Genomic DNA, 25,754 nt, shown 5'->3' with positions numbered 1-25,754 from the left:
GACAAAGGTGTTGAATCTTGTTGATGTTTCGGTTGAAGTCTATGATGTTTTGTCAATGGTTAGTTCTCTCTTGGCTCTCGATGAGACGATGCCTCCTTTATCTACCTTCATATCACTCCATTCCTTCCATTGACCTTGTCTCGCTGTCATCTTCTATCGGAGATCTTCATCATCTTACTCGGAGTCCGGCATATCAGACGCTCAATCTTCTGAATGCCGTCATCACGGCCCCCCATTGCCGACGTCAACAAAGAGGTTTCATTCCCGACACTGAGCCTCATCATATCCAGAAAATGCACGTCTGACCCAAAACAGACATATTACCGTTATTGTCGTACAGAATATAAGCCATGTTCCTGTATCAAGACTTGTAAGACGGCGTCCGAGTCTCGGGAATCACGTCGGTTCAGCTCGGGAACTTCACGGCGACTAAGGACTCTCGATCCCGTCATCTCTCATAAAGCCTGATCCTATCGCGTTCAACGTTCTATGTCTACACTAGCAGTCAATATTCAGTGCAAGATGGACAAGACGGATAGAGACGCTGTCATTGAGCATGCTACGCAGGTTAAACACCTCGTGCATGATCCCCACAGCTTCCTCACTGAACTGGTCGCGCAGCAACAGCAGTATCACTGCATCGCCTGGCTTTGCCACTTCGACATTCTCTCCAACATTCCCCAGCCTCCAGACTCCATCACATACTCTGATGTCGCCACCAAGGCTCAAGTCCCGCTATCAAAGCTGCAGTCTGTAGCGCGCATGGTGATGACTACGGGTTTACTCTGCGAAACTAAAGATAGCAAGCTTTCTCACAGTACCCTTTCTGCACAATTCGCTACGAATGTTCATATGAAGACGCAGCTTCTTCATATCTTCAATCAGACTGTTCCTCTAATGTCAGGCTTGATTCAAGCTACAGAGAAATGGGGCGAGACGTCTGCGACTAATGAGACGGCTTATAATATTGTTCACAACACTGAGCTGTCGTTCTTTGAGCACTTGAAGACGCGGCCTGATCTCAACGAGGGCTTCCAGGCTTACATGAAGAGCCGTGCTGTGTCGCACACGGGCTCTAATGTTGAGCATCTCCTGAACGCTTTTGACTGGAAAGCCTTAGGACAAGCGCAAGTCGTTGATGTAAGTTCCCATCTCAATTCCCCGCGGCTTCATGCTGATGGTATACAGATTGGTGGAAGCAGTGGCTCAACATCTGTAATGCTGGCGACGGCATTCCCGTTACTCAATCTCGTCATTGAAGATCTCCCAGAGCCCATTGAGAACGCCAAGGCTCGCCTGTCTGCCTTACCATCAGACATCAAGTCTCGTATTGAGATCAAAGCCTACGACTTCTTCACTCCCCAGCCCGTCAAGAACGCTGATGTGTACCTCTTGCGCACCATTCTTCACGACTGGCCGGATGCCGGTGCCATCAAGATCCTTCAAGGCATCGTCGCAGCCATGGGTCCGTCCAGTCGCTTGCTGATCGTGGACATGGTGTTGCCAAAGCCAGGTTCTGGCTCGAGGACCTTTGAAGCAGCGCTTAGACAGAAAGATCTTACCATGATTCAGTGCTTCAACGCTCAGGAGCGTGAGGTTGAGGAGTGGACTGCCCTGCTTGCCCAGGCTGATCCGAGACTGAAGATACAGGCGATTGAGAGGCCTGCTGGGAGTGAGCTGTCGGTGATCGAGGCTACGCTTGATGAGTCTCCGGAGCAAGCGGCGTGGTTTTAGACAACTTTATAGACAAGACCACATCGCGGTCTTTGCTCCCATACTTTTTCTTCCCTCGCTGGTTGTGATACTTGTCCTGATGTTCCAGAGATTAATTGACGGCAAGTCAACCCTGAAAGTCTGTCCCAAACTTCACCGGGTTCGACGTGTTGTTTCACTCATGCCTTCTCTCCCATTCTATGTCAATCCAGGTGGTTTTACAAAGATCTTATAACTTATGATTATATGAGGCCTAAATTTAGGATAGCATTATGATAACTTTAGGGCGGCATCAAGATTGTACAAGGTACTGGTACAGATCCAGGGATCGATAGAGTCGTCGACGTGGAAGAGGGCCTTACAACCGCGCAGCTTTGCAGTCCAACAATATCGCGTTGGGGTCACTCGTCAATCGCGATGCGATATTGAAGATACGATGAAGCATCACCAACTTCTTAAGCGTCACTTAGCAGTACGTAAACACACTCGATTGACAGTCTTCATCGATCTACTATCACTCTTACAAATCTAAGACCAATCCCCATCCTGAAGATCCTCTAGCTTCTGTCCCGCCTTGATCTGCTCCTGCACCTCCTTCATAGTCCAATGTCTATACTTATGCCCCTTTGGAAAATTCGTATTAACCAACGGAACCCGTCCCCTACTAACAACATGCGTCAGAGCCTCAGCAAACTTCTCATACGCATACGCCTCCGGATCATGCGACCACACCCACTTCGGGTATCGCGATCTAATCAACGCCGGATTCTTCATGATCGCATCCCAATCTGTGTGCTGCTTGAGCTGCTGGTTCACAAACCCCATTTTCTGTCCACAGCTGACTCGCTGAAAGCGTAACTTGTTGTACACTTTCGTAGCATTGGCGGCTTGGGACTTTCCGGCGAGTTGGAGGCATGTTGCGAGGGTCACGCCGTCTTCTATGGCTTGGGTTGCGCCATTGCCAGATGTGGGGAGGAATGCGTGTGCTGCGTCGCCGAGTTGGACGACGCGGCCGCCGGGGGATGTCCATTGTTCGTGGGGATCGCGGAATTTGAGCTTCCAATTCACTACGGAGCCTTTGGGCGCGGTGCGGATGAAGGCTGCGATTGCAGGATGGACGGCGTCGTTCTTCTCCATCTCAGTGATCACTTCTGCCGGGTCAATGTCTGGGATCCAGGACTCGCTGGCAGATTCAGCGTGCTGGTGTGTGTGTCAGTGGTTTGTCGGGAATTGGGGGTAGCTAACTTACGGAATGGATGAAGCTCCAGAAAGCGAGATCGTGGGTCAAACACATCATGTTGTGAGAACCATTTCTGCAAATGTCAGTATATCCTCTCTCATCGGCTTCAGGCAACTCACCCAAGCCAGAACTGCCAAATCGGCTTATCGCCAGGCTTGAAGTTCCACATCTCCCTGACCTTGGGATCCTTAAGCGCATGCTCAACAGGATAACCCGCACGGTAAATCGCTTTTCCACTAGTCGCCAACTGGTCCGGCATACCAGGAACAACAGTATTGCTCTTCGTCCTGAGCCCATCAGCAGCAACGACAATATCCGCTGTTCTCTTCTCCCCATTCTCAAGAACAACACCCCCAGCACAACCTTCAACATCCTCCCAGTACTCAACAACCTTACATCCCCACTCAACGTGAATGCCCACGCGCTCCGCCTGTTTCAAGAACGCGCGGTACAGCTTAATACGCGAATGAGCATTGACAGAGGGAAAACCACGACGACTCGGTAAATGCTCTGGATCATTGAACATAGGCGGTGCAGGACCCCAGATACGCTCGCCGGTCTGTCTATAGTAAGACATGTCGACGTCGTACTGGTTCTCCTCAATCTCATAGCCCATATCAGGCCAGTGGCGCAGAAGAAGGATGGCGCTGGGCTGGATTTGAACATTATCACCTGTCCAGACTGGACTGGGACTGCGGTCGATGATGCGAACGTTGTGTCCTTTGCGCCAGCATTCAAGGGCGCAGGTAATTCCGCCTAGACCGGCGCCTGCGATGAGGACGTTGATGCCGGTGGAGGGGTAGCGAAAGACTTGGAGGTCGATGCCTCGTTTGATGGAATCATCGAGTCTTTCTTGAGAAAAGGTTGGGCATTCTTGATGGCTCCCGTTGAGAGTGCCGTTTGGCTTCTCGTCGGGATTGTCAGCCATGATGGGGTGAGTGCCGTTTGTCTGTGTGCTTGCCATAGTTCCCAATTGAATTGAGTTAATGAAAAGAAAGTTGAGATAGGTTTGTCTGTAAAGACTGCGAGAAGGTGATCTTCTTGTGAGATTATGTGACGAGTCCTCTATTTGAAGCCAAGTAGACCGGCGATGCTTGGTGTTCTTGGCATCCTATTGTCAAGAACGCCACAGTCTTCAACTGTGTATGTACAACTTCAGTCCCCGAAATGGATCCCGAAGACATCCCCATACAGTCTCAATTACTTCTCTGTCTCATTTGAGTGCCTTGGCATACGGTCCGGCCTACGGACGTCAAAGTTGATCCGACTTGGCTCTCGCGTGTAAGCCAACATTGACACTCCGGATCAATGACACCATGACTGTGCTTATTATCTTCAAAGCATCATATCTCACAGCGAGGTAGATAGGCAGTGCGGCGTCGATTATACGAGGAGAAGTTGCTCTTTGTTTCGGGGTCCGAATCCCAATTTGGCTACATTTTTGTGTCTGTGCAACGGCCGTGGCGCCGGGACTTCGTTGCTGTCGACGCCATGGATCGATCCGTGCCTTAACGGTATCATATCTACGCCTCTTCCTTCACGGCTGCCGAGCTCCGGGAATTGGGTTGCTAGACTGGTCTCTTGCAGACTGGTGCGCCGCTAATGTAGTCAGAAGGAGATGCTCTGACAACGTCTGTTCCTTACGTGCGAGAACCAGGCACAGGCAGACGCTAGAGGGACACTTGACTGGAGAGATGTTGTGATAAATCTCAATTCTGTAGTCTTTCCAAATGTTCTGCTTTCGTCTGCATGGATACTCTAGCTATGTCGTGTCCGAAGGTACTTCTCATGGAGGCTCTATTCCTGGCGTGTCCGCGATCTTGTAGACATACTTCACCGCACTAGCCTTTCCGTTCTTCAAGTTTGTCAACCCCTTCTCTATCCCTCCCAAGCCCCCAGGCACAACCTCTTGCGGGTGTGCCTTGAACCATCCGTCCTCAAGCCCTCTACCGAAGTATATCGAAAGCGCCCGGGCGAATACCTTCAGATCTTCATGTACACTAGCTACCGTAGTGACCGACTTCTCAATGGTCTTTGGGATATCAGAATAGCTCTGTGCAGGAATAATGAGAGTGATCTTCCCCGTTTGGTGATTAAGAACATCGCAGATTGTCTGGTAGGAACCCATCTCCGACACAGCGTCAAAGGCATACTCTAGCTTTTCGCCTCTGAGGCTGGCCTTGATCTCTTGAGCGACTGTCGCGCGCCCTTTTCTGTAGTCAATGACTGTGTCGCCCCTGGATCTGTCAATCATTCTCTCGACGTGATCTTGCGCACGACCAGCGACGCAGATGAGAGGGTGAATGTTAGACTTCTTGGCCAGTTGGACTGCGTATGATCCAACGGCTGATGAAGCACCTCAGATCACAAGGGGTAGTTTTTGAAGGTCGGAGATTGGATGCGTTGGGTGTGGAAGATTGAGCTTTGCGTAGAGGGCACAAGCTGCGGTAAATGCAGCGAAGGGTATAGCAGCACCCTCTACAACCATGGTGTCAGCCATGAGACACATATTGGGGATCACAATGCTTACCTTGGAAAGAAGTGTGTTCAGGTAGATGAATGGTGGTGTATGCCCAGCTTACACCATACTCAGCGTAGCTCCCGCCAGGCTGCTTCCCCTCGTGCATCGCCGCGACGCGATCACCGATTTTGAAGTCAGAGACTCCCTCGCCAACCTCATGAACTACTCCAGCGTGATCATCGCCCTGGTTGATGGAGGCCTTACTTCCCCAATACTCAGGTCGTTTCCTTCAGAATGTCAGCCTGGGTATGAATGAGGCCGAGGGTGGTTTGGGGTGCTCACCAATCCTTGGGGTTACTGCCAGCGTATTCAATCTTGACAACAACTTGCCCCGGTCCCGGTTTCGGAATCTCACTCTCAATGATGTGGACTTTTGGTCCGCGCGATACAATCGCCTCTTTCATTGTGCTGGCCGCTCTAATGTGTGATGAGAGTGCATGAAGACGCTTCACCGAAGTGCGATTGCGCAAATGGGAAAACATTGCGATGAGATAATTCACCATCCATCTTTGTCAGTCCAGAATGACGGTAAAATTAGGCATCAAGGGCAGGCAAGAAAACTTAGGACCTCTTTTCTAAGTGATGAAAAGACTTAGGTAAGTTTAGCATATCTTAGCAAGCCTTTACACCAGTTTATTTTAGCACCCTGATTCAACTTCAGAAGTTTTCTTACTCCCTGGGGGCCATCAATGAAGCCGCATTCATTGCATCACATCGCATCGCGTCATGTTTCTCGACTTACACGGTCGGAGCTCGAGGGGCTAAAATCCGAACAGCGAATGTCAACAGCGAGAGGCCGAAAGAGGCGTAGCTTCACAGTGTCCGGGAAGCGGTTTTAGTGCCGAGGCGCGAGAATGATACAGCCAATGGATTTGACGTGAAACGTCTCACGGCATTCACGAGCTTACTCTAGGTGAGGCTGCTTATGCCCTAATTCCCGGCACGGGTAAATGCAGTGGATATCTGCTGCACTCTGATTTTAGTGTCTGGCGTCCTCTCCTGCATTCTCAATTGGATCTAGCTTCTTGAGGGGCTGCAGCGACTCAAGCTACTGCTGTTGACCCTTTTTCTTTTCGATGCCACTGACAACTGGGTGGATTACAATGGACGGCGTTTTTATAATCGAGACTTCAGACGATAATAAGAAGTATTTTCACAATGGAGGCGAATTTGACAGTGATGTAGTAATGTCTTGTGAGATTGATGCTAATTACCCTGCAACCCAGCCTCAACTATCTAAGACAGCAATGTCCCTCCCGTAGTCTCAACAACACTACCAGAAGTATTCTTGTTCTTCATCAAGTACAAATACGCCTCCACAACATCCTCAACCTTTCCAATCTCCCCAGTCGTCATTCTTCCCTTCAAGTGGCCAGTCACGTTATCCCAATACCCCATCTCCTTGACGTAGCTCCAAATCTCAGTGTCTGTTGGGCCCTGCGCAACGGCATTGACGCGAATCGGCGCAAGATCAACAGCCAAACCACGGATCATGCCGCGAAGTCCAGAGAGGTAAGAGTACATGATGGACCAGTCCTTAGAAACATGCTCTGTTGCACCACCAGTAGCGACGGTGAATGACGAAGAACCGCTTTCGTTCAAGTGCTTGCGGAGTTGCTGCGCGACAACAAGTGGTGCGAAGAAACGCACGGTACCAGCTTGACGAATAGCATCAAGAGTAAAGTCCTCCAGTTTTCCAACAGCGAGCTTGTCGCCTGCGGTGAAGACAACATGGTCTAGTTTCCCAGACTTGGCGACCTCGGTGAAAAGGTTCTCGACCTCTGAGGTGAGTGTGTCAGGTGAACCCAGGTTGCAGGGAAAGCCGTGAAGTTGAGCCTTGGCAGATTGGTTGTTCTCTTTGAGGCGCTCAATGGCGCTTGAGATCTTTGTCTGAGAAGATGAGGAGATAAACACAGACGAGGCGCCGTTTTGAATCGCTGCTTCTGCGACGCCGAAGCCGATTCCTGATGAACCGCCGATGACGAGGACGCGAGATCCTGCGAGCTTGGAAACGTATTTTCCGAGTGAAGCCATTTTGACCTGAGTTGTGTGTATGAGAGAGTGAGGGGTTATTGGTGGAGGAGGAAAAAGGTGAAGAGGAGAAGAAAGTTGTTCGCTGAGCAACGTAAATACGGCTTTTATGTCTTGGGTGGTATGGCTCAAGCAAACATGGCTTACATGGCTTGAGCTAAGACCTATTGTCATGGTGTTAGTCCCCTGCCTCCAGCCATGGCACTGTTTGATCGACCAACCACTCAGGATGACCCCTATAATGACAGAATATGCAGTGAATCAGAGGGGAGAATGTCTCGGAGTCCGGGACTGTTCCTTGCCTATTTTGTGTCTGTGTAACTTGATGCGTGCCTGATGAGTGCCCCGCTATATGCAGGACGACCAACACTTCTCGCGACTGTGTTGAAACGCGAGGCCGAAACAAGGATCAAATGCCTTCCTTTCCTATATCGTTTCGGGGATAAAAGGGAAACATAAATGAGGCTCAAAGTAAGAAATGATAAAACAGCTTGAAGCCGTTAAATTTGGCACATGCCCAAGGGCACTATCCATAAGCCACTACACAATTCGTCAACTGGCTTGATAATTATGATGGGTGCATCATAGAGTCTAGCCTTATCAGGTACATAACAGTCTTGGTATGATAGGCTGGCAAATCTGCCGCAGGATGTTTCCTCACTCGGACAACGCTGAGGAAACAACAGATCCTCACGTAAGATATTGTCCCAATCCAGTAACCCTGGCACCTGGCATTATGTAGAGCGGGAGGAATCAAGGTCTGGACCGGGTATCTGCCTCATTGTCTATGCATAAGCATCTTGATAAGTCTCACGATATCCATGCTGTTATTCCGCTAAAACGTAAGACATGATCAGCATTCCGCCAGGTATGCTTCGGCTTCCGAATTCCAGGCACGCATGCATCCGCAACTGCCAGCAAATTTTATACCAGAGAACATGGATACTGTAGCAGTATTTTATGTGACTCTGAAAGCTCGAAAATAAACTGGAAGAGGGGACACTCACCTGGAGCCATGTTGTATCACATGATACAGAATCACATGGAATATCAAGTGAGAAAGGCAAAACACGCGTAATCGGACCAGAGGTAATTTACTACGGCTGCAATGGCATAGGATATTATATCAACTGCTTTAACCATGGACGTTGTGGCGCCATGCGCAACTCGGCGTTCGGGCTGTTCAAAGGCCGTCTTCAACTCGCTTCGGGTTGTACCTGATGACGACAGTGAGGCTTAAGGGCTTACTGAATATACCTTCACTTTGAATAAGTACCGAATTCACCGCAAAGAGTAGTGTACAATTAAGTCAAGCGGTGACATCTGCATAGACTTGTTACAATGTATTGCTGGCGATTTATGGTGCGATATAGCTTTTAAGCATGAGATAACACAAAAGGAATGATGTAAATCAAAGCCTTGAACGGTTCATATACAATTAATAAGGTAAATAAAGTAAATATGATCATATCAACTCTCCTTGGCCCTTCTTAATCTTCTGGATAATTCCTTGCAATTCCTCCCTCATATTCGTCACAGCAACGACATGCCAATCCAACCCGCCATCATCCCCTCCAGCAAAAGAATCAAACGTCTCCATAACCTTCTCCGCCTTTCTCAACTCCCTCAAAACCACAGTCTTTTGCAGCGTAGCTTGATCCTCGTCATCAAGATCCAGCATTCCAAGTTGGATCTTCATAGGTCGTAGTTCTACTCCATCAGTGTGATAGCGTGCTGTGACCGCAACTCTGTACCAGAAAATAACCTTTGATAAGATTGCGCTGTGTAGCATTGCGATATGGGGGTTTCGTGCGCAATGACATTTGAGGAGGGGAATGAGACTTGTGAGAGCGGTTTTGTTGACGGATAGGACTGTATCGATAGATGGTGTTGAACAGGTTTGTTTTTGGGGCATGGGGGTAGATTTGCAGATGCTTTGGTCTGCGTTGGTGTTGCAGTGCAGCGATCTCAACACTTTGAGAGCTAGGGCCTCACAATCGTGAGAGTGTATGGCTGTTGGCTCCGGTGCCTTGATCGACAGTATTGGCTCCATCGATAAACTCAAATCAGGTGATACCATACCGCTCGACTGAGACGCAGTGGTATCCGACACAAAACCCAGCGACTTCCACGGATCAACCCAAGATATACCATTCCCATCGTCAAAGTCAACAGTGACGTCGACGCTGCGTGACGCCCAACTATCCAGCATCTCAAGATCACCAGCCGAGTATATACTGTAATCCTCCCACGCATTCGTAAACTGCGTCGTAAGACTACTATCCTGTGCATTCTTCCTGTGTCGCGCCCGTTTGCCATGTCGCCGCGAAGCGCTGTAGCAGCACTCTTTCGCCTGCCCGTTGTCCTCGCAGCGCTCGCAGGGGTGAGTCCTGCTGCAGCGGACCTTGGCTGTCGTACAAGCGTCGCAAGCGAGACGCAGCCGGACGGGCTTTGCGGACCGAGTCTCGGACATGATTTTGTTAGAGATTGGCGAGGTTTTTGGCTTGTGGTTTGGGGTTTTGAGTCGTTGTTTAATACATATATGAAGCACTGTGGTTGCCTTTCCTTTTTTGCCAATGGGTAATTGGGAGCCGCGTGAGTGGGAGGGTTGGGAAATAGACGCCATCTGTGGTCTAGTCTAAGCCCGTCATGTCGGCGTGGTAGGACGGTAAGCGGCTGGCTGACAACCTTTTGCCTATTACAAAGGATTTATGACCGTTATACTATCTACGCTGACCAGTCGTATTATTGGAAGCTCCTCCAAAATCCTTTGCTACCGTGTATTCTTCAACAAGCCCTGAATCACCATGTGTCTCGATCCTCCAGGATTTATTTCTCCGAGGGCTGCCGTTTCACATTCAAATGGAATAGTGATATCCCACTGGTCTGAAGTTAGTATAGACATTACGATAACACTCAGCGTAGGCTTCGGAGTCAAAATGAACCGGAAGTTACTCCGGTCCCGGCCGTCAACCATATCAGATATACCTTCACCGGGAAAGGCTGCTTGCGTATGCAGGACTTTCAATGGCAAAGGTACCGGCCTATGGCAGCGGAGTCCGGACATCTTCAAGACTCCATCTTACTCCGGACCTCGGCCGCCTAGATACCTACCCGTCTGCCACCAATCGGAACGAAAATCAACTGCACAAGACTTAGATGAGACATGATAGATCTTCTTTTGTAAAGGATAAGAGGTCCTTGCCGATCGGCGGAGAATTACTTGGCTACGGTGCCAAGATCTTGGTTTGACAGGAAATACGAGCAAACCGACGAGTCCCTGATTCAGGGATTGTTTCGTTGGAATCGTCTGGTTAAATGATGTCACGTTACTCCAAAAGCAAGCCCAATTTTGCCGTGGGAGAAGCCATACCTGAAAGCGGTTTCACGACGTAGATACGGCACAAGGGAAGCAATCAGTAGTAACTGGTTTGACGCGCTTGATCACGCTATGTAAGCTGTGCAACCGCCCAAGAATAAAAACAAGATAAGGGGACTTTGTAATCAGGTCCCAGCGACAGATAATGGGCCTCAATTGAGAAGAGGGTGTATTCACCAGGTCAGATTGGGAGTGATGTAGCTGGGCTTCGGGGTGAGATGGGAAATAAAGATCTTAGAGAGACATTAGAGGCGGCCCTGATCGAAGATAATAGCATTACGTGCTCGTCGGCCGGTGTTTGCTGACATCAGAGGCTTTTTGTGCAAACCCCCAAATGTCGTCCAACCACAATCATCGCTGGAATCTTCTGTCGCTGAGATCTTAAAAGTTTTTCCCCCGTTTTGCTGCGGCTCACTCAGCCTTGCCTTATCACGTAACACGCATGATGCGGAGACGCGTGCCGATCCCAACGCCGTCAGCAATGACATTTCCTCCCTTGTCAACCAACACGACATAATCTGATTGCCTGTTTTAGTCATGCAGTTTTCTATTCTAGCTGCTATCGTCGCAGCGACGATCGGAAAATACTCCGATGCCGTGCGCTCTGAGATACCCGCTTCACGATCGTTCTTCTACGTCGGTGGACGGTATGACGATGACAGTGACGGCGGCCATGTTTTTCGGGACCAGATGTATGTTGAGAAGCTCACCCCGGTAAAGGGAGCTTGGAAAGACACGCCTATCGTTATGATTCACGGTATGGCGCAGACAGGCACGGTAAGCTAATCCCCGTGCAATTTCGGAAGCCGTCCGTGTGTACTGAGAACTTTTTGCCACGTTTAGAATTTCCTGAACAAGCCTGACGGTGGAGTTGGTTGGGCCTCGAGGTTTATTGAGCAGGGTTATGAGGTGTACATTGTTGATCAGACGTTTCGGGGGAGATCTGCTTGGATGCCTGGACAAGGCGCAGCTAAGCTCAACACTCTTTCGGCCGAGGCTGTTGAGGTTGCGTTTACTGATTCGAAGACCCATATGCTCTGGCCTCAGGCTATCAACCATACCCAATGGCCTGGCTCTGGGGTTCGGGGGGATCCAGTGTTTGACGCATTTTACAGCTCGAATGTGGAGTTTGTCGATAATACGACCTATCAACAGACTTCTGTTCAGGCAGCTGGTGCAGCCTTACTGGATAAGATTGGGAAACCGGCTGTTCTTCTGGGACATAGTCAGGGAAGCTTTATGCCCACATTGATCGCTGACATAAGGCCGGAGCTTACGAAGAGTATTGTTCTGTTGGAAGCTGCTGGACCGCCTTTCAAAGATGAGATTTTCAAGTTTGGTGGAGAGTTTCCTCGGCCATGGGGTCTGTGGGATGTTCCTATCACGTATGATCCTCCTGTTATGGATCCAAAAAAGGAACTTGTTCAAAAGGTTCATGCCCAGAAGGATAATTTGTCCACGGAGTGTATACTCCAGGCTGACGAACCTACGCCCCGCAAGTTGGTTAACTTGATGGACATCCCTATTCTTATTGTCACCGGGGAGGCATCGTATCATATGCCTTATGAGCATTGCACAGCTGCGTATTATAGACAGGCGGGATGTTCGAAGACGAACCATATTGAGTTGGGAACTATTGGTATTCGCGGGAATGGGCACATGCTTTTCATGGAGAAGAACAGTGATGAGATACATACTGTTGTTGAGAAGTGGATACGTAAAGGTTAGGTTTATAATATCATCACGAGTTTTCGAGACTGACAAGTCACAATAATTGCATCAAGTCTGTGTGAACCTTGTGATCTGTTCATTGATTTCAGTTGTGATCTAGCTTTTCCAAATTCACGATATCCAGCCAACACCAACATAAAGTTACGATACCCGAGCCCTGCCCTTATCCTCAGCATCACGCGGATTCTAAAACCCTATCCACGACTGACTTCCAACGCGTCCAAGTCAAAGTCTCTGTTATCTTTTTCATTGGGCGAAAATCTTTCCAGCCATGCTTCGCGTCCAGTTTCTCTCCCCTTTCAACCATCTTCTAGGTAAAGATGTTTCACGCAGAGCCATCCTCCGCTGTTGCCAACAGGGCGCACAACAATCACTGCGAGATGGAACGACTGTTCAGTCGAGAATCTCGGTATACCATCTGGCGAAATCTATGGTTCTGGCTCGCTCAAAGCCAGAAGGAGCTCGACATCATCTACCTCGTCCCCATCCCTGACTCCTACCCCCCGGCGTTCATGGAAAGGAGAATCGACGATGAAGATCTTGAACAGCTGAGACGTTGTTGTAATGTCTCGAGATACCATGTTAATACTATGCAAATGCGTTCATTGACTCCCGATCACGTATTGGTATGTGGCGCTCCGTCGTTCTTAAGTTGAATCGTCTATCTAACTATACTTTTAGGATCTCCGAGCTGTAAGAACGACGCATCGATGATTTTTAACCGTGGGTAATAACTAATTCTCGGTTTAGCAATTTCACTTCGTCACTGATATAGATGCCCCTCGATCTGAGCACTGGCTCAACATTGGCGTCACCCACGAGTACACCCTCGAAAACACGGAGCAGATCCTCATGACTCATGCCCTGGATATCTTGACCACCAAGCTCTCGATGCTTCTCTACCGTCTTCGGAACTTTGCCATGGATCACAAGTCTGTGCATTGTCTCATATATGAGTCAGACTATGATAGACCTACCTACGTCACGACGATCGGAGAGAAAGGTTAGTAAGCTACCAACTGTTTTCTTCTGCATTATCTGACATTTTGATAGTTGCTAGCTGGGCTAAGACTCTCGGTGAAATTCTGTGGTGTTTTCAGAAACTTCGATGTAACATTGGATCGGCTGGATCTCAGCCAATTACTCAATGTGAACAGGGTAACATTGCCTTTCTTGACAAGCTATCTATGCTGGAGCAGTAAGAGTTCTCCACCAGTTCAGCTTTTCCACAGCTTAATATGTTTTAGCTTTGAGGGTGACGAGTCAAAGTGCGAGAGGCTGGATGACCTCCTCCGCCAAAAGATGGGATTCGAAAAATGTCACGCAGTAAGTAAATAAGGCTCCTCCACTTTGTTCCTCTCGGCTAACTCCTCTCCAGAAAGACTATTTCAGATAGTAAGGCTAGAGCTCATTGCTTCTGGGTCTTATACTAATCATCTAATCTAGCCGTTCTGACACCAACGGACGTTTGGGGCGCATATGTCATACCCTAGGCGACACAGCCGTTCGAGTTGTGGAAGATCTGGACCATTTCGACTCTGGTGGTCAGTTGGTCGAGAAAAGGCCGAAGAGAGATGGCTCACCTATCACTGTAAGTTGTCCGTCTGTGGTACAACAAGCCTTTCGCTGACTGAGTTTCAAGGAGGAAGATCCAAAGTTCAAACAGTCCCCGCTCCTCAGGATTGCTGCAGACGCGCTCATGCAAGTCTCAATTACTTTCAAGGATCCCAGAGTGTCTAAGACTCATGGAGAGGTAAAACGTTGAATATCTTTGTTCCATCTTGTTACTAACCTGTATCAGGACGAATACATCATGGTACGGCTGTTCAAACACGCTGCGCGAGTCGTCAGGATACTCCAAGGCATTGTTGAGGGTCTTTACTACAACTCCCAGAACGCCAACACCATCAAGTGGCTTGAGATGCCGTTTATGATGAGCGGCCCTCTCATCAGTAGACTAACCCTCCGCCGCGAGGATCCAATGACGTAAAGCGCCCCCTATACACATCATGAAGAGGATACTAACAGTCTTAGCATTATGCGACATCTGAGAAACATTGGCCTTTCGGTGGTGAATGAGCCGTTAGAACGTCAAACGTATAACTTTCTCGACAGACTCATGCATCACGGCTTCTTCAACACACATTCTGTCGACATTCGCAATGCTGTCTTGTCAGTTCAGGATGTTACGCATAGCGAAAGACTAGTCGACGAAATCTGTGGGGAGCATGGTATCATTGATAGGAGACTTCAGCCTTATTGGGGGTATATTCGGGAGATGACTGCTGGGGAGTCGCAGGCACCTCTGATGATTGAGTCCGCCAGGGGTAACTAGGTGTTACCATAGTCTAGTAGTTAGCTATATGCTTGGGAGCTGGGCGTTTATGGAGATATTGGTGCGTTGAGAATTGCTTTTGTGCTGGGATAGGGGTGTTTTGATATGTCTTGGACATTCGCGGAGTATACGGCCGATGATTCACTGTGTTGCATAAATCAGATTGGAATAAGGGGCATAGCTTTTGCCTAGGGCATGTGCATTTTTCCACGGTTCATTTTTTACGTAGTTCTTATTTGTTTCTGCATTCGCGATGCTTCATTCTCTTATCCACCTCCCTCCCTCCTTAATTTCTCCTCCCAACAACACATGGGGATTCAGTAAATCAACAACAGCAGTCTTTCAATAACTTAAATAATTACAGGCTGATCCTGAGAGACAATCACCATCTTCTATCCACGTATTGGCTTTTTTTAAAAGTCTTGCGGCGTCGATATTGCATGCCTCACTTTTCATGGTAGGAGGAGATCCAGAGGTCTTCGGCTGACCATTACTGATGCCCTCTCCAGTCAAAAACCCCATCCACTCGCTTTCATCTTCGGCGCCACAACCAGGGTTTATCGGAGGCAGTTAGAGCCAAGCTCTTCGTTTACCTCGTGTTGGTCACTTGGTCATCAGTCATGACGACGATGAATTGTGACGAATTGGAACATTAAGAGCGTCATTGAACTTCAAGAGTTCTTCTCTAATATTTCGACCTACCAACACACCACTCGTCCTATATTAATCATTCTCACGTAAAAAAAACAGAAAAGGGTTTGTCATTATGGAAGCTTTCTATCATCTCGTGCTAACTTGTGTCAGTTCGCAGTGCTACCAGCCTCCACCAAACATCTGGAACCCAGTCTCCTTCCTCTGCCCGTACCCCTGCTCTTTAATACTAGGGCTACAACGTTGGAGACCATTATTACAAAGGACTATAACAACCGATAGCAACAACCGATTGTAACAATTCATTTCACCTTGAGACTCTCCTTCCAAAACTTGATCCACCACGATGGCAGGCAACACATCAGGGCCGCCAGCCCTAGAAGAAGCAAAGCCTCCCGTGAGACTCAAAGGCAAGGAACATGAGTATGGTGAGACTCTAGAGTTTGACGCTTTCCAGTCTCGGGGTGGGAATCCGGAAGATCTCTTGGACGAAGAACGATGGCTTGACTTTCCAACACATGTTCATTTCCCCTTAAAAAAGGGTAAGATGAAGGAATCCGATAGAGATACTTCTCTATCACCCACTGAAACATCTGGGATGAGAACTATCTGGAACCCAGAGCCAGTCTCTGGTCTTGGAGATAACCGCATTTCGAAAGTAGACACTGGTCGAAAGGTGACTGAGAGACATCTGGCAGTTAAGTTAGCTGCCAGAGCTTGCAATAGTGGCAGAACCCTCAGCTACGAGACACAGGAGTGGCTGGGTATCATAAGTGGTACGCAGCTCGCGACGGAAAAGACGGTCAGCTGCGTGTTTGTCGGGGTATCGGCACTTACCTGCCAAGCTATCTTTATGATGAAATCGAATACTCAACATTTACCCGACGGGTTTTGCGGCGTCTCAAGGCAGCAACGGATTGAAGACTTGTTGAATGTGGACACCACAGAGCTTATTGAATTGGCTTTTAAGCCAGAACTTTACATACACGGCCACGAAATCATATGGACTGAGAACATGCTGATCCCCGGCAATATCTCATACATCAAACGCGCACTCCATGATCACCTAGCTGATGATGAGAAAGCTCAATTTCTGCAGCGCATGAGGCGAGAACATCACCTCCTTATAGCTGGGAGCGCCCCAGCGGGTGTTGCCAAGACCCTACCGTCCAACGAAGAACCAGGCCGAAAGCCTTTGATTTGTCGTGCTATTCAAGGTGGCAAAGCTTACAACCATCTACATTTCATCCTGAAATGGCCTCCAATTGCCCTGCTGGAGTTTCCCAAAGCCATGGTCAAGGAAATACAACGCTTTCTCGACAAATATCCATCTGACAATGTGCCCTTGAACATTGCACTGGCCGCAACAATTATCTATTTCGATATTGAGGAAACATGCGATTACAAAATGGAGGGCTTTCTGGATTCTTTTCCTAGGAAGCCATCTCCTGTGCGAAAGGTTCCCCTAGCGACTTTTATCATATACTTTCCTCACATGCTAAGCTACGTTGAAAGACACCACTTGACGTCGTTCTTTCACCCATTTCGGTTCGCCAATCTTCATAAATCTCACAGTAGTCCTCTCGCAGTCACTACCGGTCGCGATTATCTCAACCCAGCCTTAATGCGCTCCTGGTATCACCAGATACGGTCTCGTCATCCGCAAATTCTCGCGGACTCGAGGTTCACTCTGATTCCTGCATCTATGCCAGGGTCGACTATGGTATTTCCCGAAGACTGTACTCATGCTCAGAGGCCATCACCTGACCTGTTCACGCTATGTTGTTTGAATGACGTGCGAACTCTGGGAATTCCCAGTTACTCATATGACCCAGAATCCTCTTTTCAGCGTGTAGGAGCACCCAAATGGCTCTTCACAAAAGCGGTTCGGCAATCTGATAGCAATTTCTTTCGACTCGGCGGTCATCCTACAATCGCCTATTGGAACACTGCCACTCCTGAGAAAATCAAAGCTCTTAACGGTCCGGCAAGGACAATTGGCCCTGTCTTCCCAGATATCGGGTCTGATTATTACAACACGGAGGCCATAACTTCTTGTCTGAAGCGGTGGTTCGGCGATGAGACTTATTACACTCAGAACTTCCAGTTTTGCCTCGATAATCCGGAGCTTGAACGAAAGAACATGGCAACCAGAGCAGACGAACTCATCAGGATTGCGGATCGCTTGGGCATTCCACCCACCCAAAGATGGACGAGTCATAAGACCATGTTGCTTGAGTGGGATGGTATGGAAGGACATCTGAAATCGCTTCGCGAAGAGGGAAAGCTAAAACGACTCGCTGCGCCGGAATATTCTATACCTCCAGCCAAGCGAGCAAAGACTGTCCAACCAACTTTGGGCTCGGACATCAAAGGGGAGATTCTTCAAACTATCAAAGGCCTTGAAGCTGCATCCTGCGACTGGGACAAACTGCTAAAAGATCTCCAAACTCCAGCCCCAACAATGAAAGCTATTCAAGAGTCATTCTCCCGTGTGCGTTTGTTCATATCCGAGTTGGAGAAGACACTACAGAATGAGAATGATGGCAATGGGGAAGGAGATCTGGACCATGTCATTCGACTGGTGTTTCGAGCCGAGGGACTTTTCGGGTCGGGAGTAGAAGCAATGGACTACGAGTCAAAATGGGGCCAACATCGCGACAGGCTTTCCCAGCTGTTTGGACAGCCAACTGGGAAGGCTATGGAAGCTGTTTTCAGACTTCGGAACACTCCTGACGCTTTTGATATCATTCTGCCCCAGATTCAGGTTTTGGGAGAATCTCCGTTGATCAGAGACCAAGTCGAGGCATTCAAGAAGGTCGAGGCACTACTAGGATCATTGCTAACTGTCACCAACGTTGATACAGCGTCAGGAAAAAATGGGGCACAGGAATGAACGATGGATCGTCTTCTAGGAGCTCAATATTGACTTTCAGGCGTAGTTACTTCAATAGTTTGGGATGGGGATGGCAACCGAAAAGGATTGAAAATTGCTGAGGAGGTTTGATGAGAGATGATGGACTGGAACATCGAACAGTTACGAGATAAAATGATAGCTCTATGAAGATTCATAACTTAATGAGGTCATCAAACAGAACCTTGACAAAATAGTCGTAATTTATCTTCAGCCTGGTGTTCCGGTGCTGCTAAATTGTATCAGGCATTGTAATAATCAGTAATACCGTAGAATTTTGGCTCTGCTACAACACAAAATAACAACCTTTATTAGACATCTGTAATAATCTTTAATTGTTTACTTGTATTGTGTAGTCTATTCTATATCTTCTCTATTTTAGCCTCATTAGCTCTTCCTCCTTTTTAGATGTATGCTCTATTGCATCTTGTGCAGTCCTGCTGACAAGTGCTTCTCTATCGTGACCCCATCTGACTCTCCTCATCTGAAGGACTGTCATGTCCATGATTATGCAAAACACCTTTGCCTTGAGGTTCTTCCTCGTCGTCAACGTCTGCAAGATACATCCACCAAAAGTACACACCGCAGCATAAGCTGCCTCCAAGGATATTTCCAAAGAGAGCTGGAATCATTCCTATGAACCTGTTAGTAAAGTTCCTCGAGATAATGAAGCTGTTATCTTACCCTTCCATATGTAAAGTCCAATGGTCAAGCCAGGAGTCCCCATCCAGATACCCAAAGGCATAAAGAACATATTGGCAACAACATGGTCGAAACCCAAAGCCACAAAGGCAAAGATAGGAATCCACATTCCAACCACCTTAGACGTCAAGTCTTTTGCTTGTACGCCGAGGAAACATGCTAGGCAAACAAGCCAGTTACAGCCAATAGCACGAAGAAAGATCTGGTGGGCCTCTGGGGTTATTTGCTTCTTTGTTGTGAAGGCGATGATTTCTTCTCGGTACGGATCTGAGTCAAAGATGCCTCCGTCTGTGAATGATATAATTAGATGGTGAAGAATAAGTGGTGTCGGACAGGGTTACTTACACCCAACGATGATGGCCATTACAAACAGGCAACCACCTAGATTACCGAAGAAACATAGGAACCAATGGAGTAGCATCCTCCATATCGATAATCTTCCATTAAGGACGGCAACAAAGGTGAACTAAGAATATCATTAGAAAAGGTGCTTCTTGAGTCTTGATACATGAGTCAACCCACCAGATTTGTTGATGTGAAAAGATCAGCTCCCGTCAATATCACAGTGACCAAGCCCAAAGGAAATACGATAGCTCCGATGAGTTTGATAAGTCCTGGTGCATTCTCTTGATACCATGGTGCCGTCAAGGCTGTTAATGAAACAGCACATCCAAAGGCAAGAATGCATCCACCAGAAATACCAGACAGCAACACCTTGTCTGGTCTCGATCTTCCCTTCTTCACACCAGCTCGACAGATAAGTTCCGCCGTCTCGGCAGGCGTATAAGCCAAAGGGCTCGCAAGATCGATAGTCATCTTGACCATTTCAAAAACACTCAAATATCCATGCTCACTTAAAGAACCTTCCATTGCCTCACTGGGGACTCTCCCCGTTCTTATCCTCCCCTGCAGTGAAAAATTCCCATCTTGGTCTCGGCATTCTTCAGACTCTAAACCGCCCGTTCCCACCATGCCGAGCAATGTCGAGAAAACTCCGTACGTAATCCACTGTACTAGCTTCCAGAGCCAAGAGTCTAGACCGGTTCAAGAAGCATCCTTATCTTTGGGATGTTTCCCGATGCGGATTTGGTGGCTTGCGGTGCAAAGTCGGGATACGACACACCTGCAGATGAGGCTCAACGGCATCTCGTTTAGTATTCTTGACTCCTACCAGCCGTAAAGATTCGAAGAGTTCAAAATACGAATGGTACAGAGAAATTGGGCATTTGGGGATGAATTAAGCTTGTTTCCCCATTTCGGTAATGCATCCCGCGCTTTCTCCACCGCCGATCAAGGCAGAGGTAATTTATGCTTAATAGCTCATAGATAAGAAACCCGTGGAGTCGTAACTTGTTTTGTTAGTCTTGGCCCGGTCGAGTGGATAAGCTTGTGATCAGCCGGAGATGTAATTTGAGAACTTGATTCATAGCGGAGCCTCATCGGAGACCTGTACGAATATTATGACGCTAATGCTGGTCCTCTTGGGCAGCTATCGCTTGGCACTAATGAATTCAAGTCGGGAGAACGGGAGTTGTGAGTCGGGCGATATCGGCATTCGAACCGGTTTATGAATTGTTTATCATGACGCTTAAGCTAACAGAGATTTCAGATTGCAGATCTTGAATTGCGACATTTGAATCATCTTTTCCAAGCCCCCTTCCTATTGTGCAGTCATTTCAACATGAAGTCATCACACCAGAGCTACATCCTACGGTGATTACGGGAACTTCTCAACCCTTGTTCTTCCGTCCATCCGCAAATCCGCAATAATCTCATGATAAGCTTATTGATCTTGCGGGGTCCCCGCGGGGTCCTTCCATCCGCATCTTTCTTGATTCTGACCTTGTCTTGTGCGCGGGTGCGGCTTCTGCGGCATCATCAGTTGCGGGTTGCGGCGATTCTTCTCCGCAATAGAGGCAAATTCGTGATGTCTTCATATTATCATCTCATCAAAACACAAATCCTTGAGCATCTCATGATCCCAGCGATTTCTCATCCGTTCTTCCGGAACTGAATGGGACTGTTGACTCTTGGGTTGAAGTTGGGTCCTGTTCCGGGTCAAAGGCCCCACTGTAAAATGGAATCATTTTGATCAGGCATGTGAGTCAGGCATTGATTAATACTTCTATTCCAGTCGATGTGTCTTTTAAGAATATCCAAGAGGCTATAGTTGGTCGCTACTATCCAACTGATGGGTCCAATGTAAGCGTCACTTCGTTGGATTTCCTGACCCTGGGCTACATGTCGGCCCAGCCTCTGAATCTTAGTTAAATTATCCCTTTCACCGAGATCAACCTTTTTTCACTGGCTCAGAAGACCCAGACATCAGTCTGGCCGCAAAAGGAACGGGCCAAGCGAAGGTGTCTGTAGGGTCTTCGGTCACCTCCCCTGTCGTGACGATATCGATGACTGCAACAGCGGAATAACCTCCGATAGCGGTGAATACATGCCACCTGACGGATATTAGCTTGACTCATGCTCATGAAACCGCATGTAACTTACCATCCATGAAGTTCCAAGAGAAACGCAAAGGGCAAACCAACTGCGTGTCTCGCACTCGTCAGATACCGACAAGCAAACTCATCAATGAGCCAAACAATGTATCCAAAGCCAAAGAATCCTATCATATTCAGCCCCGTTCAATGGGCAGACGGTCTTCTGTGTTACGTACCAAGTCCGAGAACAGCCATGTTTTGAAATTTCTTTCTGATGATTGGGTCCTTAACTTGCTGAGGAATAATCTTCAGCACACGAGTAGCAATGACATAAATGCCCAGGCCAAACGTAGTGGCGTGCAAAAGGAACTCATCCATGACCATATGAGTGACCATGACAATCGTGAATAATATTGAAAGAACGGTCCCAACGATTCGAGTCTTTTGAGGACTGGCTTTGAAGCTAAGAAGACGGTAGATGAGGGGTGTAGTGAGAAGATGCATTGACAGTTCATCAGCTAGCAATTATTAGGCCTTCCTCTCATTGAAACAGAGATACACTTACACATTTGAGTATGATACTTCAAGGTCATGTGATATCCAGCTGAACATATCCCCACGCCTATTAGTCCACAGTACGAGGCCAAACGTGGCCCAGTCGGGAATTTAGGCGATGTCAACAAGCCATAGAGTCCATATGCCACTAGTAACAAGGTCAATTGCAGATCCCAGCCCATGGCAACATCACTTACCATATGTCGAACTGCTAAGAGTATTTATAAATTCAGCGATATACCGTGTAATAACATAATCCTAGAACGACACGTTAACTCAATTTCAGTCAAGGGAGACAATTGCGGTATTTACCTCTTCACAAAAGCTACAATAGTCAGTAAATCTTCTCAATCCGATTGACCCAAGAACTTACTTTAAATAAGAGGTCTGGGGACCCCAAAACGGTGCTGCCATGGCCAAACAATTCCGTGAATTGCGATGTTTGTTCTCCCAAGCGTCGAGGCATTGAATGGCTTTTGGAGACAATAAATAAGGCGGTGAAGTGTTGCAGAATAGACTCGAAGATGCCTCGGAACGAACGGGATGACGTGTGTATTAAAAAAAAGTCTATGGATCTGAAATGCCTGCGGGCTGCGATGTTTCACAATACGGGCTTTGAGTTATTTCCGGCGATAAGCAATACGAGTTTTCTTATTGGATATGAAGGAAAGCCACTTTAGTGTAACATGCGTGCACTTTGACGTGGCTTGGCATTCACATGGAATATCGAACTCCATCCTCTTGTTCAATGAAAGAGTTTATTGATGTTACAGCTTGATTAGTAATTATCGTGATGCTTGATCGTATCGCGATAGTGTCTCATTCCGTGTGGAGCTCATCCTTGCGACTTGCAGCCATTCACAAGTCGTCTGACTCAGCCCTAAGCCATACTACTCTCGAGAGAATATCATTTATCATGAGCAGCCGCCTCCACCCTCAATCTTATCTGATATTTTATCTCACATCTTTGCCCTGTTAATCTTTTAAAGTGCCTAATCAAACATAAATACTGCAAAAATGTCTATCGCGTTGCTCAAAAAGTACCTGCCGATATCTCTGGCACTACTCCTCTTCTACGGCTGCGCCTCACGATTTAGCCACGGCGCAACGTCGACCGCATCCTTCTATCAGTATCAAAATGACCGAAGTCCTGATGATGGATCAACTCTGTCCCGCGTTATCCCTGTTTTCGACTTTATCGTTGGAACTGCCATTCTGCAGCAAGGACTGTCACGCAAAGTTGCAACATGCTTTGTAGCGTCAACTATCAGCAGTGTAGCTGTTCAGCGTTACTTGGCCGGTTTGGACTGTCAGGGAGACTTTCTGCAGGGGATTTGGGCAACTTCTGCAGCGATTGCGACTCTGATATGAAATTTGTGCCATATCAGCTCTCTGGGGCTCTTCGTCCATTTGAGATCAAGTCACATCGGTTATGAGAGTTGAAAAAAGGCTTTATTAACACTAAGAAGGCCGGAGTAGTTTTGAAGTACACATAATACATGAGATTGTAAAACATAGAAACTGAAGCTCTAGCTGTAATTGTCCACCAGGTGAATCGTTAAGATTTGCAAAGCGGAAATCACCCTTACCTCTCGCCAGCAGGCCAGCATGAACTTGAAGGCATCCCCTACGAGTTGACAGACTGCAACGTGACTAATATTCTCTCTTGTATTTCGGACCATTCTACTCGAAGGGCGTGATATGGATGGTAGCATCGGCTTAAGCCTGTAGATCTTGTGTTTGACAGGAAGGGCGCAGATCGTAACCGAGCTACCGAGGTCGACGTTAGCTCATTACCCAGTTTGGAATAGCTTATATTGTCTTCACTCACGGACTATGTAAGAGAACCATTGTCTTTCAACAACTGTCAGCTGTGTTAATATTATATTTCACACTTTTGGCGGGTTTTCAAAAGGACATTCTTATCCCTAGAGTACCTTAATGTGGTTTAGGCTCATACCGCGTTCCTCCTTTCGGGCGGCGTACGTCAGCCGGCATATCGTACGAACAAGCCAAGCCAGACATCTATCAACGCCATCGAATTATCGGCTTGTTGAGCATACCATTGATTGCAGCCATTCAAGAGAATATCTCGCTGAGACGGCCAATGGCGATGAAGACATACCAAAGCTTGCTGTGAAGCAATACGTCCCCCACGACAACCCCAATCCTCAACCTGGTGATGTAACCATTATTGGTGCTCATGCAAATGGTTTTCCAAAGGTAGCGAAGCTGAATACTTTAAGGCGCAAACTATAGCTGACTTTTCAGGAACTGTATGAGCCGCTATGGGATGAACTGTATGACCGAGCAAGACAACAAGATCTCAGGATACGATCGATATGGATTGCAGATGTATGGAATCAAGGACAATCAGGAGTTATTAACGAGAGAGTGCTCGGCAATGATCGTGAGTACAATCCCTATCGTATACCGTTACCATTACTCACATATCACAGTCAGTTGGTTTGACCACGCAAGAGATCTAATGAATCTCATCAACCAGCATCAACGAGACATCCCTCATCCCATCGTTGGTATTGGTCATAGTATGGGTGGAACTCAGCTGTGAGTAACCATCACAGACACTGGTACACTTGAAGAATTCTCTAACTGAAGAAAGGGCGCAATTAGCACTCTGGCACCCGCGGCTCCTGGACTCATTAGTACTTATTGACCCGATCATCCAAATACCAAACCCAAGCATTTCTCTAGCCGGTCTTTCTACAAAGAGGCGGGATGTCTGGCCATCAAGAGGCGATGCTACTACAAGATTCAAGAAGAGCAAATTCTTCCAGTCTTGGGATCCTCGTGTTCTTGACCTTTGGATTGAGCATGGACTTCGAGATATCCCAACCGAGCTTCATTCAAAAGAAGAGGGTTCAACTTCAGATCAGCGAGTTACTCTCACGATTTCGAAGCACCAAGAGCTCTTCAGTTTCGTCAGACCCTCATACCTAGCAAGAGACTGGGAGTCATTCAACGACCAAGATACAGAACAGAATAAAGACTGCCCTGACTACCCATTCCACCGCCCGGAACCACCAAAGATATTTCGCCACTTACCCGAGCTTCGACCAAGTACGTTATTCGTCTTCGGAAAACAGTCAGAGTTCTCGTCACCGGAACGACGACAGGAGAAAATGCTGACAACAGGCACCGGACTTGGGGGCAGTGGAGGCGCAGCTGCTGGTAGAGTTCAAGGGGAGACTCTTGACTGTGGCCATTTGATACCGATGGAGAAGGTTTCTGAGTGCGCAGATGTCATCTCTTCATTCGTCGGGAAAGAGATGAGACGATGGCGTGATCAACAAGAATCTTTCAAGAAGTCCCGTGAAAACATGTCGAGACGACAACAAATCACGATCGATGGGAAGTGGGAGGAGAAGGTTAAGCTCGGAGATGAATACTTAAAGAAGTCATAGAGGCCCCCCGTGTCAAACCAACCTTGGTCAGCTGGGCTAGTAATACTATCTAATTCATAGATAAAAAAGACAATAGATTTGGTTTGTGATGACAAAAGGATTAGAAGGCAAAAATTATATCT

At 47.7% G+C, this 25,754-nt stretch overlaps 12 protein-coding genes across 13 annotated transcripts; 6 read left to right on the top strand and 6 right to left on the bottom strand.

The window, feature by feature from the left end:
* Nucleotides 1–522: 522 nt before the first annotated feature.
* FOIG_06317 (uncharacterized protein) lies at nucleotides 523–1,750 on the top strand (the record flags this gene model as incomplete). Its single annotated transcript, XM_031205363.1, has 2 exons — nucleotides 523–1,140; nucleotides 1,189–1,750. 2 exons carry the CDS (start codon nucleotides 523–525, stop codon nucleotides 1,732–1,734), a joined length of 1,164 nt encoding a protein of 387 aa, XP_031065612.1. The 3' UTR covers nucleotides 1,735–1,750.
* A 491-nt stretch (nucleotides 1,751–2,241) lies between these two features.
* On the bottom strand, nucleotides 2,242–3,881 carry FOIG_06316 (uncharacterized protein; the record flags this gene model as incomplete). The annotated part of the gene is made up of 3 exons (XM_031205362.1): nucleotides 2,242–2,913; nucleotides 2,963–3,026; nucleotides 3,073–3,881. The coding sequence occupies 3 exons, from the start codon at nucleotides 3,879–3,881 to the stop codon at nucleotides 2,242–2,244; spliced, it is 1,545 nt and encodes a 514-aa protein (XP_031065611.1).
* Nucleotides 3,882–4,739: 858 nt separating this feature from the next.
* Nucleotides 4,740–5,878, bottom strand: FOIG_06315 (uncharacterized protein; the record flags this gene model as incomplete). Its single annotated transcript, XM_031205361.1, has 4 exons — nucleotides 4,740–5,267; nucleotides 5,322–5,431; nucleotides 5,484–5,701; nucleotides 5,757–5,878. The coding sequence occupies 4 exons, from the start codon at nucleotides 5,876–5,878 to the stop codon at nucleotides 4,740–4,742; spliced, it is 978 nt and encodes a 325-aa protein (XP_031065610.1).
* A 760-nt stretch (nucleotides 5,879–6,638) lies between these two features.
* FOIG_06314 (uncharacterized protein) lies at nucleotides 6,639–7,915 on the bottom strand. Its single transcript, XM_031205360.1, has one exon. It carries the CDS (start codon nucleotides 7,677–7,679, stop codon nucleotides 6,711–6,713), a length of 969 nt encoding a protein of 322 aa, XP_031065609.1. The 5' UTR covers nucleotides 7,680–7,915; the 3' UTR covers nucleotides 6,639–6,710.
* Nucleotides 7,916–8,970: 1,055 nt separating this feature from the next.
* Nucleotides 8,971–9,978, bottom strand: FOIG_06313 (uncharacterized protein; the record flags this gene model as incomplete). The annotated part of the gene is made up of 1 exon (XM_031205359.1): nucleotides 8,971–9,978. One exon carries the CDS (start codon nucleotides 9,976–9,978, stop codon nucleotides 8,971–8,973), a length of 1,008 nt encoding a protein of 335 aa, XP_031065608.1.
* Nucleotides 9,979–11,338: 1,360 nt separating this feature from the next.
* Nucleotides 11,339–12,646, top strand: FOIG_06312 (uncharacterized protein). The gene is made up of 2 exons (XM_031205358.1): nucleotides 11,339–11,661; nucleotides 11,728–12,646. The coding sequence occupies exons 1-2, from the start codon at nucleotides 11,422–11,424 to the stop codon at nucleotides 12,610–12,612; spliced, it is 1,125 nt and encodes a 374-aa protein (XP_031065607.1). The 5' UTR covers nucleotides 11,339–11,421; the 3' UTR covers nucleotides 12,613–12,646.
* Nucleotides 12,647–12,935: 289 nt separating this feature from the next.
* FOIG_06311 (uncharacterized protein) lies at nucleotides 12,936–14,950 on the top strand (the record flags this gene model as incomplete). Its single annotated transcript, XM_031205357.1, has 10 exons — nucleotides 12,936–13,241; nucleotides 13,297–13,308; nucleotides 13,366–13,618; nucleotides 13,669–13,813; nucleotides 13,863–13,941; nucleotides 13,994–14,010; nucleotides 14,062–14,206; nucleotides 14,258–14,368; nucleotides 14,417–14,601; nucleotides 14,650–14,950. The coding sequence occupies 10 exons, from the start codon at nucleotides 12,936–12,938 to the stop codon at nucleotides 14,948–14,950; spliced, it is 1,554 nt and encodes a 517-aa protein (XP_031065606.1).
* A 997-nt stretch (nucleotides 14,951–15,947) lies between these two features.
* FOIG_06310 (uncharacterized protein) lies at nucleotides 15,948–18,497 on the top strand (the record flags this gene model as incomplete). Its single annotated transcript, XM_031205356.1, has 1 exon — nucleotides 15,948–18,497. The coding sequence occupies one exon, from the start codon at nucleotides 15,948–15,950 to the stop codon at nucleotides 18,495–18,497; it is 2,550 nt and encodes an 849-aa protein (XP_031065605.1).
* Nucleotides 18,498–18,970: 473 nt separating this feature from the next.
* FOIG_06309 (uncharacterized protein) lies at nucleotides 18,971–20,033 on the bottom strand (the record flags this gene model as incomplete). The annotated part of the gene is made up of 4 exons (XM_031205355.1): nucleotides 18,971–19,149; nucleotides 19,200–19,505; nucleotides 19,563–19,683; nucleotides 19,740–20,033. The coding sequence occupies 4 exons, from the start codon at nucleotides 20,031–20,033 to the stop codon at nucleotides 18,971–18,973; spliced, it is 900 nt and encodes a 299-aa protein (XP_031065604.1).
* A 1,250-nt stretch (nucleotides 20,034–21,283) lies between these two features.
* FOIG_06308 (uncharacterized protein) lies at nucleotides 21,284–22,797 on the bottom strand. Of its 2 annotated transcripts, XM_031205353.1 has the most exons (7): nucleotides 22,581–22,797; nucleotides 22,520–22,532; nucleotides 22,405–22,465; nucleotides 22,218–22,355; nucleotides 21,889–22,170; nucleotides 21,720–21,837; nucleotides 21,284–21,670 (listed from the first exon to the last, which is right to left on the bottom strand). In XM_031205353.1, the coding sequence occupies exons 1-7, from the start codon at nucleotides 22,619–22,621 to the stop codon at nucleotides 21,508–21,510; spliced, it is 816 nt and encodes a 271-aa protein (XP_031065602.1). In that variant the 5' UTR covers nucleotides 22,622–22,797; the 3' UTR covers nucleotides 21,284–21,507. The 2 variants fall into 2 exon arrangements, with proteins under 2 accessions (XP_031065602.1, XP_031065603.1); XM_031205354.1 differs by having other exon boundaries at nucleotides 21,284–21,837.
* Nucleotides 22,798–23,107: 310 nt separating this feature from the next.
* On the top strand, nucleotides 23,108–23,752 carry FOIG_06307 (uncharacterized protein). The gene has a single exon (XM_031205352.1). It carries the CDS (start codon nucleotides 23,225–23,227, stop codon nucleotides 23,576–23,578), a length of 354 nt encoding a protein of 117 aa, XP_031065601.1. The 5' UTR covers nucleotides 23,108–23,224; the 3' UTR covers nucleotides 23,579–23,752.
* A 330-nt stretch (nucleotides 23,753–24,082) lies between these two features.
* On the top strand, nucleotides 24,083–25,739 carry FOIG_06306 (uncharacterized protein). The gene is made up of 4 exons (XM_031205351.1): nucleotides 24,083–24,430; nucleotides 24,479–24,617; nucleotides 24,667–24,775; nucleotides 24,831–25,739. The coding sequence occupies exons 1-4, from the start codon at nucleotides 24,149–24,151 to the stop codon at nucleotides 25,630–25,632; spliced, it is 1,332 nt and encodes a 443-aa protein (XP_031065600.1). The 5' UTR covers nucleotides 24,083–24,148; the 3' UTR covers nucleotides 25,633–25,739.
* The last annotated feature ends 15 nt before the right edge of the window (nucleotides 25,740–25,754 follow it).

This window comes from Fusarium odoratissimum, assembly GCF_000260195.1.
Source record: "Fusarium odoratissimum NRRL 54006 unplaced genomic scaffold supercont1.8, whole genome shotgun sequence".
NCBI lineage: Eukaryota > Fungi > Ascomycota > Sordariomycetes > Hypocreales > Nectriaceae > Fusarium > Fusarium odoratissimum.
This window is presented reverse-complemented; position numbering and strand designations above follow the sequence as displayed.